Below are 15,459 nucleotides of genomic sequence, written 5' to 3'. Positions count from 1 at the left end.
TGCATCCGCGTGCATAATATAATACAGAGGTATTTTCGCGGTTGAATTGCTAGCGAAACGTATAGCGGCGGGGCGCGCGCGACAGTCGGCCTGAACTCACCCTCACCCTCGCCCTCGCCCTCGCCCTCGGCCTGGACCGCGGCGTGATGCCGACAGTCGAAGTCGAGACTCCGGCGCGCAGCGTTGGGTATCCCGAGCAGAGCGGGTCCCGGGAACACCGGGAAGTGAGAAAGCTGTTCGGGGTAAACGGGTGGTTAACGGGTGGTGGGGTGCACGCCGAGGAGATCCGTTCTCCCGCGTGCGTGTTCGCGAGGAGAGACGAGGCTTTCAGGGGTTTCCGGACGGCAGGGAAAAGTTGGCGGAAACTTCGACGAGCAAGTTCGAGTCCATTCACGCCGCGTCGCGCGTCCCGCTGAATTAATGTAGGACAGACGATAAGAGGTACCCGATAGCGAGATAAGGATGCTCTCGGAATGGTCCAGCTGTCTCCGGTTTCTCATCGCCGCGGCCCTCCTCCTCCCCGACGGTGAGTTCTCCCCCAGACTTGATTCCGCAACGCGCGTTGCAGGGGTGAAACGATTTGCCTGACCGGAGTTCGCCGAGTCGCGGAGCGGTATCCATTGCCTGCCTTGGAGTGCCTCGACACCGTGTCTATCCTCTATCTCACCACGACGCGCGTTAAAATCTCTCGCCTTACCGGCAAGAGCCGTGAGGCCGAAGCGCCTAAGCCGTAGAGGATCAGTTTCGTCCGGCGCGTCTTTACTCCCGATCGGGAGGTGCGTGGGTACCGAGGCAGGGGACTGTCTGATTTTGTACCACGTCACCTGAGGCGGAGACATAGACGAGATCTCAGGGATTTCTAACGGACACCGTCACATCTCCTTGTGAAATATCATTTCCTCCGCGGTGTCGCGCAGCCCCGTTTCCCCCCATCTTCTATCCTCGTCCTCGTCCTCCGGGTACCCCGGATTAACGAAGAGATGAAAAGGACCCGCCGATGTATATATATATATATATATGTATATGCGCGTGTGTGTGTGTGATTGTATATGTGTCGTCGACAGGGTACACGATAATCTCCCAGCCTAACGCACGCCTGACATTATATTAACCCGTTATTACAGATGTATTACAGTAGCTGATATATATCCAGTTATTCCGCGGCAAAAGAAATTAACTTTATACTCGCGACGTGTGATCCGTTATAATTGCGTATAATGTGTACCTACGTCGGAAATTTATCACGGACGAAAGCGGGCGGGGCTATTTTTTATACAAAAAGTGTTAAACAAAGGTTTTCTCATAGCACGCACGTACTTTTTATGAATTCTTTATACTTTTCTCCGTAAAAGTGAAAAGTACATTGTCAATATAGACTCGCGAGGAAGATTTATTCGAAAATGTTTCAGGATAATATTTTTGCGAGCGTACATCGTAAACTTCTTACTATTCTAACAATAAGTGCAAGTAAAAAGCACGTCATCAAATTCGTAAGTAAGATTCAGAAGGAAGACGAACTCTGATAATTTATCCGAGTTATTCGTACATCATGTTTAAAGAGTAAGTCGTACAATTTTTTCTTTTTTCCGACATAATTTGCGGTTAATAAGTATTCTGATACTCCATTAATGAAAAATACGTCGTTTTTACTTAGCGAATTTATACTAAACGTTTGACATAAAAAATATCATATTTGAAATTCCTATCGTTCGACCTAATTTTTGTTATTGGTATGATTATTATTATTATTATTATTATTATTATTATTATTACTAGTTTACGAATAATGTTTTTTTTTTGTGAATGTACAGTTTCCTTCAACAATAGATACGTTCAGGTTGGTATAAATTTCACAAGTTTAGGTGTGTAGGTACATACCTATACATGTACCACCGCCACCGTCTCAATTCGAAGGGGCATAAATTTTCTTCTTCACTGAGGCTACGATTTAATATCCAACGCGATGAACTTTTTTTCCCTCCTATTTTTCCCCCTACTCCTCGCGGCATACATGCATATATAAATATATGTATACGTTTACAGGGTCGGTGTACATATAATAATATAATATAATATAATATAATATATACCCAGATGTATGAGATTATATACCTATGTAATGCAGGAATGTACATTTCCACACAGGCAACGCATGCGGGGGGAGGTTCGAGGATTGGGAAAAGAAATTTACGGTGTATAAAATAGGCGCAAGACGAACGCGTTGCGCGTAGCGTACAGACGGTTGCATCAACCGCAATGATGAAATTTTTCGCCCTCTCCTCGGTCCGCCTCGCTGCTCGCCAAATCAGCGAACTCGGCCGGGGGATAAACGGCAGATAATCCGGCTGCCTCTGATTGCGAAACACCGTCCATCCGTCCGTTCGTCCGTCCGTCCGTCGGTCCGTTCGACCGTCCGCCCGTCCGTCCACCGCATCAATACCCACCAACCACCCATATTCCGTTACCCTCCCCGTAGAAATCAATCGGTGTACCTACAACGGAGTCCGGCCCCGATGCTTGCATCACGCGCGTCACACGCAGACAGGGAGGACATGATGCGTGATTTTGGAATTTTTTCAATTTCACGCCTCGCAAGCGTAAATAGCGACACAAGGCCGGTTCGGTGTCCAGATTCCTACTACGGACGTTTGTCAACGTCTTACTCAACCGGACTCAACATCGTCATCGCGGCGAAGGGTTTGAGGCTGGGCAAGATGTCGGTAAGTATCGGTAGTAGGAATCTGGATCCAGAATCGGCCTTGTACCGATCTATTTATGCGTGCACGTGCGTATAAACACATCCCATTCGTGCAACGTTTTGCGTTGCGCCTCGGCGTTGGGTGTGAATCTGTTTTGCTTCGTTATCTCGGTCCTCTATTTTTCCAATAAAACGTTACACGTATCACCATTGGAAATGTAACAGCTCTCGCCGATGCAGTTGCGGTTTCCTGTGTAACTCGGGCCGGAAATACGATCCGCGTCTGGCCTACGCATGCGGTCGGTGTTTATTTCGAATAGATGGTTTAAAAATTTGCTACTATCGTAAACGGGTCGAATTGTGCTGATCTGTTGCACGCTTGAACCTGAACTGTGTGAAAACAGATATCTGTTTCAATTATCACTCTGGCTGAATATTTAATTTCACGACAGAATTGTTCGCTGACAAATTTACGATGCTACACGCGGATGCTGGGTGATTTTTCATTTCTTACACTTATAACCGCGCAGTTGTATACATCTATAGTACACTCGGGAGTGCGAGGTGGCTGCAAAAGATGATCGAAATGAAGTGTACATCGCTATATATACATGGATATATATATATATATATATATATTTATTATGTATGACATGTATGTGTGTATGTATGGAGGAGTGTGCGCGTGTGTGTGGCAAAAGTGTCCCTCGATAGGGCGAAGAACGATCAATCTACCGCAGACCTTTTTCCAGCTCCACGTTTCGCGATCTGCGTTCACCGTGAAATTACATCGCGCGGTGAGTTGACAACGCGCGGTTGTCCGACGAGATATATCGCGCAGTTCTTCATAAATACTAAAACATCGTTCCCTGGACTCGACCTGAAAAATAAAAAAAACAAGCGAAAAAGTAAATAAAAATTATATACATTACAAGAGAGAGAGAGAGAGAGAGAGAGAGAGAGAGAGAGAGAGAGCGAATAGGAGAAAGAAACGTCCGTACAACGGTAATTGGAACACAATTGTCACATTTGTGACAGCTCGAATTTACGTTCACCAACGCGACGCAACTAAAACCGACCAAAAGGCAAAAGTCATTCTCATTACCGTACAATTGTATAACCGAGGGGGAGTATTTTATTCTCGTAAGCCGTCGCGGCGACGTCCGTTTACGTCGTAGGTATGTACGCCGAAACTACACACGTACTTGTAGACTCGTATCGCGTATGCACTTCTTCCGCCCACTTCCGAGTCCCGCGGCTGCACTTTCAGCTCGAACGTACAGACATTCAGAAAGGGGATGAAAAGGGGCTGCGAGGCGTTAGACCTCCGTCCGTCGCCCTCCGCGTTCACATTCGTTTCGCCTCTTATATCTTCCTGCAAAAACCGACAATTTTCGATAATGCATTTTCGGTTGACCCTGGCGCTGATGTATTATCATTATCTCGCCCTCCGCCTTTTCGTTCCCTGTCCGGTGGGTTGATGTGCAGCGCCGGCGGTACTTTCGTATTACATGTATAGTAGATATAGAGATATATAGAGATATAGAGAGGGCAGGGCACTCGGCGCGGCGGGGCGCGTACGTGACGGGTTGAATTTGCATAACGTCCTTGCAAATTGTGAATGCGGCCAGCTTTTGGAAATAAAATATGCACCGTTATTCCCGAGGCGTGGCACGAGGACGCGAAACGCCGGGGGCGTCGAGGATAGGTGGCGAGGGGGTGAGGGGAGGGGATGTGATTTAAGGGGTTCGCGCCGTTCTCCGCCGCTCCCCGAATAAATTTTCACCCTGCGGAGAGAAAGCGACGCCGTACAGCGTACACGGGGAGCGCATAACCCGACGCTGTACCGGAACGACAGGGCGCCCACACCTAATTCGCCTAACGTGCCAAGAAATAACCACTTATACCGAATTCGCCGCGAGGTTTCTCCGACCGCGACCCGATCCGTCCAACGCGTGCGTGCCTCGCACATACTTACCGCGCTCATCAAGGGGGGTGCCCGTTTAATCGCTACGCCGCAATCTCCGCGGTTTCTATCCGGTACCGCAGCTCCGCCGTCCCGCGGGTCACCGGCTCCTGACAAAGGAAGACGGTTGTATCGGCGATTCTCGACCACGCGATTATAGTTAATGCGCCCACATGGCCTGCAGCGTGTATAATGCAGGTAGACGGGCGGACCTGGCAGCGCGGGAGGGAGGCAGGGAGGCGCAAGGGTTGCCTCGACTGAATACTCACGGAGATATAATCGTCGCAGCCGACTGTCCAACTTCGCCCCAATTCCCATCGATTATTTAAGTCTTAAGATTAATTGGCTTTGATCGGTATTGCCGGTCACGTTCGCGAGCAAATAAAACTTCCCCAACAACTTGACCCTTTGAAATACCTCGAAACTGGGTACACAAGGGTTCTCGAGGTGGCTGATTTCAAAAATTGGCTCGGATCTGAGATATTTTCAATATTCAAAATTGCGAATCTGACATGAGCGAATAGGATCAATTTTCATATTTTTAGTCCGCTGTATTGAACCGCCATCTTGAATTTTGATATTCTGACGTCGGATTCGTTTTCAGCGACCCCAAAAACCCGAGATTACAGAGTTCCACTTTTCTAGTCCTCACAAACTTGCCGCAAATACATTTATTCTGTAAAAACATACATTTTGAACGCTTTGTTTATTGACAGCGCTCACTATATTCGTGGAATTATGGTGACCCCTATCAAAATATCACCATTGGCATCGTGGAAGTCCAATTGAGTAAAAAAAAAAAAAAAAAACACGAATATATCAAAAATTGAATATAAATCTTGAATAACCGATTCAAGAATGGTATCTCATACGTATATGAGACTCCGTGCCGCAAAAGGTTGAATCATCTTACAGTACCACGCAACGTATTCCAATGGCCATAACACCGGCGTTCGGAATATATCCCGACTCTTTGCTTCCCCTTCATCGTCCCGCATCGCACGCATAGCCCGCAGGCGGAGCAGCGCCGAGATTGATATACCTACCGAATAGGACACAGGAAGAAGGAAGAAGGAAGAAGGAAGAAGGAAGAAGGCCGAAGGCACGGAGCCGTTACGTTTGCGTTACGCGTCCGCGTGGATCAACGCGGTAGGTGGAGGACGGTGTGCCGGGGCGCAAGAGCAACCGGGTCGTCGTACGGAGCTGACGATGCGTTTAATTAAACCGTGACGGGGGGTATCAGCCCCCCGCAACGCCCGGTATTGTTTCTCGGGGGCGTATATAGATATACGGCATGCCTCACAGGGCTGAAAAGTTTCGTCCCATTCCCGCGCCGGCGTAATACCGGGACACCCATTGTTGCGGCCCGTCCGCAGACAGTATTACGGTTCATTCGCGAGGCAGCCTCCGCGCTTATGTGCGTCTCCGCCGGGCGTATAATCCTTCCGCGATTCGCGCCATTCCGCACTTTACGCGCCGGTCTCGAGTCCCCGTAGGAACGTTATAAGGCCGTACCTCAGGGTCACGGCCCTTGGCCGACCCTTGCCAAGCATTACCTGCCCTTATGCCCCGAGCCAGATTATGTGACCTGGTAATGTTTTGCCGGCGTAATTTTAGGACCGTTATTTTTTTTTCACCCTCGCGACACGTACACCCCTCTTTCGCCCCAACGGGCAACGACACGCACCGTCGTGGTATTAACCGTGACGTATATTCAACGTCACGTGTATAATATACATATATTATATATACAGGACGATGAACGATATACGACGGAGACTGCGACAGAAATTTCTCAACTTTTTAACCACCACGCCTACCAGACTCCCTAGAAAATTGTAGTCGAGGCGAAAAAATTAAGATGAAATGAAAATGGTTCCAGCTCCTTAACCCTTTCGGTCACACGTTTCTCAACTCAATATTTTGATCCGAATTTTTTTACTCGGGGGTTTTCGGAATCGCTAATCGCAAATATTTTGATGTAAGATCCAAGAAAAAAATCTATCAAAATTGTTACTTGCATATTTTAATAGTCATACGAAGTAACAAAGATCATTTGAAATACTAAATAAATTCTGATGAGGCTGGGACATGGAAATTTTTCAGGGTTAAGCGGATAAATTTTTTCATTTTGCGCCGTGCAAGGGATTCACGATGATTAGCGTATCGGTATTAAAATTTTTGTGACTAGTTAACCGATAACTCCTCGTCGTCTGCTTGGCTCGGGATTTGAAAACTACTCTCGACCGATTCGTGTAAGCACAACGAAAAGTTATACACGGTACGCGACGGGAGAATGCAGGAGTTATTTCCCGAAAAATTTGTACACGCAACAACCGTGCAATACCGTATCACAACGTTCCAGCGAATGATCGTATTTGGGATAAAGTATTACGACTAGAATGGGGGTGAAGCGGGGTCTTGATGATAACCGTGACGTACGCGCGCGTCATCGTCATTTCGGGGATAGGCGGGAGAAGGGCGGTAGGGGAGGCGTTTCAACCTTCCGTCAATATTGACGCTCGCAAAATACGCTCTAATACGCCGTAATGCGGCATTATTGCCGAACAGGGGCGACAGGGGCGGCTTACAGCCCCGGTCGTCCGCGTCCATTAAACCCCTGCTCCTCGGTGTTCCTGCCAACAACCCCGACGTGGGTACACGATTCCGCACATCCGGCGTGTCCCGGCGGCCGAGACCCACTGACTCGAATCGCGTGTAAAAGTAATTACGCTTTTTACCGGCAATGAGCTGCGACGATTATCGCCGCTTCCTCTCGAGCCGCCTGGTTCCTTCCGCGTATTCGCCCCTCTCGTACAGTCGATTCGACCGAATTCGGGTCGGAGAGCGAAGCTCGCGAGATTCGCGGAACGTGGGATGAACGGCGGACGGGGCAGGGATCAAAACACAACCTACGGAGGCGGACGGCGCGGGGCGAAGCTTCTGTTCGCCCCCGAATCCCGTGCGGAAAAGGACCCGTAATTAACGCTAATTGGCCCCGGACGTTTGACTCGCGCCGCGACGCCCTCCCCACACACCCCCCGGCGCACCAACCCTCCGGGGCACCGTTCGGCTAACGATGAACAAATATTTAACAATCCGCTACCCTCCGCCCCCGCCTCCACGCACGCTGGGATTTTTTCAATTTCGTACGCCCGCAAGGGCATACCTGTAACTTCGTTCGTGTAACGCGCGCTGTCGCCTGTCGGTGTCTCTTGTGTGTAACATTATGCGTCGACGATCCGTATGTACCGCAGGTTTGCCATCTCCGCGCGGCGTTTAGTCCTCGTCTTACAAACGACGCGAGAGTGCTCTTTGCCGGGAAAAATGCATAAAGAAGCAAAAGAAAGAAATGTCTTCCGGTGAAATGTACGAAAGAAACTTTCGTTTAGTACCCGGTGATTTTTATAACCCTAGCCATCCTACACGTTGTGGAGCATTTTTTTCACACTTCAAGAGATTCTCACAGGTATAATATATCAGCTTTATCAACGTTGTAGTTGTCGTGCCGTAGAAAAAATCGAAGCTCCAGCTCCAGGTGTATATGTATAAAGAAGAAAAACAACTTCCAAGTTTCTAAGTAAAATACTACAATTTTCACTCTTCTTCTCTATCTCTCTCTCTCTCTCTCTCTCTCTTTCTCTTTCTTGCCAAATCGCCAATCTTTTGTTACAACCGTCACGAGTTTTCGGCAAAAATATCCAATCTTTGACGGAGAGGAGGGGATCATGATTTGCATATATAAGTAATTGTTATTAGTCGTGAGTTGAAACAAACTTTTCGAGCCTGAAATCGTTTCAAACGAACGAAGCCGTTTTTGTTGAAAACCAAACGACAAGATGTTCCCGACACGTGTATAAAAATACAACATGTAAATACATATCTATACTATAATTGAAGAATTGCTGTCATCGCGTATGAACATCGTGTAGTTAAAAACAAGAATTGACGAAGCACGTGTAACCGTGGGTGACGTAAGATGCTGGGGGGTCGGAGAGCAAGGGGTGACGGAATCCCTCGGGAGGGATCGGAGTGTCTTGGGAATGATCTGGAAGGAGGATCAAACGAGCGAAGTGTGCGAACGAATGCGTTGCAGAAATGGGTATACAGGCGGCAGCTTGGCTGGCTGTAACGTTCGAGCGAAGAAGGGTGAACATATTATTTGAAACGGAGCTGGTGGGCGAGTGGCCAGCTAGACTGCGGGCGTAGGTACGAAAAGTAAACGCGCGAAAAGCCGACCGTGCCTCGTGCAGAACACGAAAAAGCTAGGTCTAAAAGGCCTTTGTAAAATGAAATTTGTTACGTCAGCCTGGAAGGTACGCGAAACTCGCAAGTGCTACGATACAGGCCCTAGAATCGTCAAGAAGGCTCTGGACGTCTACCTGTAAGGATGTACAGGTAGGTACGAGGATCGCACCCACCTGCGAGTTGGCTTACGCGTGGAAAACGGTCCGTGCAAGGTGAGTCGGGGAGGGGGATTAAGAAGAGAGAGGGAGCAGCGCCGGTTCATGGTTGGTACTCGTATATTAGTCCCGAGTGGTTAAGTGCCCTCCCCTGAGGACAAAAGACGTCTTAATTGCGGGGAAACCTCTCGAGCGAAGACCATTTATAATGAATAAGTAACGACGAAGCGGCGGGCCGCGTGCCCCCCCGGCAGGCAAAGCCTCTTACGAACCTACAGGCAGCGCGGCGTTCGCCTCTAACCGACGTTTCCGTCCCATGCGGGCTCGAACACCGACGCACACAATTCAATGCCAAACTGCCCGGTTGAGGTGCCATTTTTGTACGAACCGTTTACGCGCGTCTTCGGCGCCATCTCTTGAATCGACTCAGCTGGGTCCAACAAAACCCGCGTACAACTGTCAAGGTATTCGTCACCTTCGAACGAAAATTACACCATCGTTATTTTTCCCCGACGATTAATAAACTCCGGAGCACAACGTTGCTTCCAATCTCAAGAGGAAAAAATGACCTCGAAAATAGCCGGCCGAGTTTCCGATTAAAAAATCGTTACAAAGGCGGCGTGAAAATTTTCGGAGTCCAGGAAGAAGGACGGGGGTGGCGAAAACACGGCAAAAGGCGGATTCTGCGGTTCCGTGCCGCTATACTCGGCCCGACGTTATTAATTGGAGCGGTATATAGGTCCGTATACATATACGTGTAGTTGGGTTACAGAGAGGGAGTCGGGTGCTGCAGGGAAGGAAGGAAGGAAGGAAGGAAGGAAGGAAGGAAGGAAGGATAGAAAAAAGAACACGGACGACTGCGGCGAGCGAAGCCGAGTTGGGAACGAGAACAGAGATTCGAGTCGAGCCGAAGGGGGCGGCGAGGTGGAGGGGGTGGGGCTCGTTAAGGCAATGAAATTAATTCGAATCCAGGTATAATTTAATTATTTTTAACGGTTCAGCGAGCCGCGGCCTCTCCTCGCCCCGGATTATGCTTGCCACCGCACCCCGACCGTCGAACCGCGGGAACTTGAGACACGTCCCCCGATACAACCCCCGCCCCTGAGGCCGGGTAACAAATCGAACCCATCGCCAAAGTCGAGGAACGAGACGCGGAGGGTGAAAGCCGCGGCCTAGAGAGACCGGCGGTATCCTCTTCCTCTTCCATCGTGTCCGCTTTTTCTCCCCTTTTACGCCATTCGAGGCCAGGCCAATTCATTCGCACGACAGGGGAAACCGGCCTGGTGCAGTTACCGGCCAATTAACGATTCTTCTCCGCCAGTTCCTCCCCCCACCTCCCCTTCGCTGCCATTTCCGGTATTCACGGGGAAAGAACGGCGGTAGGTAGGTAGGTACTAGACTTGTACGCGGGGCGCATACACAACAGCCATAGAGCTTTTTTCGCAATATTACATATATACGTCATCTACAAGTGGCCCGGCAGTTTTTTTTTTTTTTTTATTCGCATATTTCAGCCTGCTTTCGGAATAACAAACAAACGCATAATATATCAGCACGGCTGCGTGCCACACCTACCTACCGTGCTAGCGAAAAGTAAAATTTCTATTTCATCAACTCGTTATTCATTCCATTTGCGAGAAACTGCATCCTCGTATATTTCGTAAATATTAAATTACACGGATAAGTCTATTTTTTTTTACTCTACATCGCTACGTTCCTGCAAATCATAATTTGTTCCTTTTGTCTCTGTATATATATATATAACAAATTATGAATTGCAGGTATGTACGTAGTCAACGTTATTATCATGGTTTTTAGTTTGACACTTGTCGCGCATAAAAGTGGACACTTTGTCATCGAGAGTGTAAGAAAGGGAAGGAGAGATGTCGTATGTTCGCCGCGTCGTATTATGATATATGTTCCGCCCTGCACGATAAATTTTCATCGTCATAAATTGCATAAGATTCACGCTCGCGCTTATATCATATATACAGCTTATACCTATACCCATTTACCTCTACACACGAAGCCAAAAATTTAGTTACCTCAACTATTTCGTTTCTCTCCATGCGTGTATGTATTGGGGAGATTCGGTTCTCGAACGGAGGGTGTACAACATATATATATATATGTGTGTGTGTATATCTACCAACCTACCCGACAACACATATATAATCTTCACGTGCGCCCACGTGTGTAGTATATCTATATAAACGCGTTCAATTTCCCTCGAGCGAGAAAGTAATTTCTTTTCCTCTTCCTTTCCGTCGTTTTTTTTTTCGTTTTCCTTCTTGTTTTTTTCTTTTTTTTATTTTCTTACTTTGTTGTGCTGTCTTTTCGTTTTCTTTTTTTCTACCCACCTACCCTTTGACCCGAAACCCAAAGTTTCCCCGAGAGTTTTTCGCTCATATTATGCTGTACTATACGTGAAACGTATCCGAACGGTGCTGCGTAATATAAAAAACCTCCACACGATTCGACGGAGCGTAACAATTATTATAACGCATTTCAACGTATACAGATGTAGGTATATGTTTATTGTAGGCATACACGTGAGCGTAGATGTACAATAAATATATTGTGTGAGATATGTTTTGTATACGTACAATACGTGAGCTGGCGGCGAAAGGCGAGAAAAAGAGAGCGATAATTGACTGGCGACAGGGCGCGAAGAGAGTTTGCGAGGTGGTGGAGGAGGGTGAGGAGGGTGAGGGGTGAAAAGTTTCGGTGAAACAAACTGGTCCCGCAGGGACGAAACCGGGATTTCCGAGGAGAGAACGAACGAATGAACGAACGAACGAACGAACGAACGAACGAACGAACGAACGACGACGACGGCGACGAAGGGCCAACAAGGATCAACGAGGGTTAACGAGAGGGTCAAACCCCGCGTTGATCAACGGCTCTTGGGTGGAGAAGCGCGAGAAGAAATATAACGATTCGCATCGTGTACCTTTCTATTACACTCCGTAGAAGTAACGTGCACGCGTTCCGGCGAGGGATACAAACTCGCGTGTAAAACCCACGACACGAGGTGTGTACGTATAAGCCGGCAGAGAATGTATGGTGTAGAGGTTAAAAAGGGAGGTGAAAGCTCCTTGCCCTGCTACGGAACCGCCGAGTTTGAATCATCAAACGCGCCTCTTGAATCGACGCGCCTCCTCGCCCATCCCCTGCACTCAGAACCCTCGACGGATTCCACCCCCGGGCCGTTATAAGGTTTTCCCCGAGTTATACGTCGTACCTACGTATGTATAACGCGGGAACGGATATAAGAAGGCGTATGACCGTGTGCGCGAAACGACTCGCGCGGGAAAAAATTCGAAAACGAAGGAGGTGTAGGTATGGCGAAAGGAGCGAAGGGTTGAAGAGAAGAAGAAAAAAATGGTGTATGGATAGAAAGAGAGAAATAAAGAAGGAAGAAGGATAGGACGAAGGGGAGCCTTGAAATCACGCGAATATCCTGAGGGACAATAGTAACCCGGTGGTGAATTTCTGTTGAAATAACAGTTGAAAGCACACGGCTCTGTGAAAAATGTCGTCCCTCGCGACTGCAAAGCAAATAAAATAGAAAAGGGGCCAGAATCCACCTCTCTCTGCCCGCCTTCTCCTCTCATGCCCACCGCCGCCACTCGCCCACCTTTATCCCGAGCTCTTTTCCACCCCCGGCCCAGCCCAGCCCAACCCACCCCACCCCATTCCGCCATCCTCGCTTTCTCTCTTTTCCCGTATCCGCACGTGCATGCTATGTGTATAATAACCGTACACGTAGAGCGGCCGAAATATACGTGCACACATGTTCCTATCCGCCCGTGCACATAGATCGCAAAAGCATCGCACACACGTAGCCGCTTGGCACAACACACAGCGTCAGACTCTGCCACCGCTGCTCGTCGGCACTCCCCACCTCGGAGAGGTTTTTTTTTTTTTTATTACTCCGTCCCTCTTTTTCCCTCTCGTTTCCTCCCTCGACGGCGTGTTGCTCCCGCATTTTTCCTCCTACTCTTTTTCCACCCTCCTCCCACAACGGGAGGGAGGGAGGGAGTGAAACCCCGCGCACAGAGAGGAGAGGAGAGAAGAGGACCGTGCGGGCTGTGGAGGGCGACCACCGCCACCATAAACACAGGTTCGCACATTTGCACAATCCCGGCGATGCGGACGGTAACCCGGACCGGCGGGTGGGGGTGGGGGTGGCGGAGTGCAAGGCCCCCGGCCCCCCGTTCCTACTCGCGGTCGGGGAATAATGCTAAAAGCGGCACGGAGCGGCGGTGCTGCAACGATGGCGGTGCGTTAATATCGTGTTTTTATTTTCTTCGTCTATACAGCGGCTCGGCTCTCTCCATCTCTCTGTCTCTCGCTCTCTCGTTCTCCTAGGCTCTCTACCCGGGGAAAAAAAAACCTCACCCTACTCGCCTCGAACCAGATATCTCCCAGTCGCACAATCGAACGGTTTTTCAACGAGGCTGCATGATCGTCTACGAGACATATTTCACGAGCGATCTCTGCAGCCCTTCCGACCACCCTCTCCTCCTCCTCCTCCTCCCGCCGCGTAGACAGACAACGACACATATAATCGCCGGATCACCAGACGCGACTCTGCCGGGCGATCCGTCTTCGCGAGGCGTTAAAAGTTATCGCCTTCCCCTAAGTGACAACTTACCGTATCGGCCAGCCGACCGGCCCCGAGCACACGCCGCACGTATGCTCGTACATACGTACGTACGATCATGCAGAGAGCGCGGTACGTGGAAGCGGCCGTTATGGGTCGGACGCTTCGAACTTTCCTCGGTCAGTGAGGCAAGCGAGTGGTTGGTCGGCCGAACGGACGAACGGACGGACAGGCGCGCCGGGAGGCAGTAAACCTCGGCAAACGCTGGGTGGAGACCAGTAGGGCACAGCTACCGTTTGATGTTGATCGTGCAAACGGATTAATCCACGTGTTGTAGGTACGTTTTCGGACGTGTCGCGAGGTCGGGCTCGGCTGGACCGGAGACCCGAAGCCGGGCCGAGCCGAGCCGAGCCTAGGCTGGGGGAGGGGGAGGAAAGGTGGCACAAAGGGAGAAATTTAACCCGGTGAAGCCCGTTTGTCAAACGCAAAACGTACGTGGCTTTGCCTCTGCATTATTTGTACGTGTGATGGTCGTCGGCGTCGTTTCCCCTCCGCCCCCCCCCCCCCCCCCCCCCCCCCCCTTTCCCCATACACACTTTATACGTACGTGTGCGAAAACGTGTGGGCGTATATTATGTATGGATTCAAACATACACCGTACATCTTCCGCCTCCTGCTCTGATGCGGTATACGCTGCACATGTGAAGCCCACGTGTGTCACGGATAGATAGATGCGCATATGGGTTTTACGGGAAGATGGAAAATTCTCTGTGTTTCTATGCAAAGTACACGTAAATCTGGAACCGTACGTACGGAATATCGTGGGGTTTTATTCTTTCCGTAGTTACATAAGTAAGAAGCTGCTTCTTTCTGAATTTTCTGTATCCGTTCCATGTGACTTCCATACTATGTTAATTATACATAATAGGCAATGAATTAAATAAACACCTATCGATGCGAGTTTGATTCGAAGATCTCCGTAGTGAGCGTCGAGCATAGGGGGAAAAAATGGTATCTATGCCGAAAAATCGGAACCTGCGAAACAATTTTCCTCACTCTCGCAAGGGACTCGGGGAATTCTCACAGTATCATATAAGACGTGTATCTAGCTACAGCGACGAGCCGTCCAAATGAGAACAAAACCAATTTCTCACGGTCCCGCGTACAGGCGCGTCTACATTCGTGTGAGAAAATTTGGTAAAATCCTCTCAGCGTATACTCGTATTGGTGGTCCCACGGCGAGGATATAGGATTACACAAACCAACGTGTAGGGCACCATGTACTTACGTACGTACACGCTGTATCAACACATCCATATTTCGACGCCGGCCAAACTCGATCGCTCAGAAGCCTAGGTGCAGCAAAAAGTGGCGGAGGGTTGAGAGGGAGGATCTTTCGCCGGGGAAATCGTAGTTAAATGGAAAATCTTTGCTCGCTCGTTTCGTCTCGCCTCCCCGAGCGCCCCTACATCGCGTTATCGTCCTCGTCCTCGTCCTCGTCGCCGTGTTGCTGCGTGCCTACGCACTCGTTAACCCCTGTAGAGTTGTTTCACACTACCTGTGTACGTGCGTGATGATACGCCTTATAGGGTACGTAAGAGTGTGCTGAAGCGTACGTACGTGATTGTTGCAGGGTGCCTCGGGATTCAAAAGTTCGAGGAGACGCCGGGATATACGGAGGTCAACCCAGGCCAGGACGCGAAGCTCTCGTGCCGGGTGCGCGACAAGCGGGGACAATGCATATGGCAGAAAGACAACAAGGTTCGTATGCCAGAGCCAATTA

The 15,459-nt window shown here is 49.3% G+C and overlaps 1 protein-coding gene across 2 annotated transcripts in view; it reads left to right on the top strand.

Moving 5' to 3' along the window:
- Window positions 1-174: 174 nt before the first annotated feature.
- LOC124222927 (irregular chiasm C-roughest protein) overlaps window positions 175-15,459 on the top strand; it is a 23,472-nt gene continuing 8,187 nt past the window's right edge. For both annotated transcript variants that reach the window (XM_046634441.2, XM_046634440.2), the window contains exons 1-2: window positions 175-526; window positions 15,310-15,437. In XM_046634441.2, coding sequence (XP_046490397.1) covers window positions 474-526; window positions 15,310-15,437 — 181 coding nt within the window. In that variant the 5' untranslated portion in view covers window positions 175-473. The remainder of the gene's footprint in view (window positions 527-15,309; window positions 15,438-15,459) is intronic.

The sequence above is a fragment of the Neodiprion pinetum genome, chromosome 7, assembly GCF_021155775.2.
Source record: "Neodiprion pinetum isolate iyNeoPine1 chromosome 7, iyNeoPine1.2, whole genome shotgun sequence".
In the NCBI taxonomy this organism is placed as follows: Eukaryota; Metazoa; Arthropoda; class Insecta; order Hymenoptera; family Diprionidae; genus Neodiprion; species Neodiprion pinetum.
Note: the sequence above shows the minus strand (reverse complement) of the source record. Positions and strands in the feature narration are given on the sequence as shown.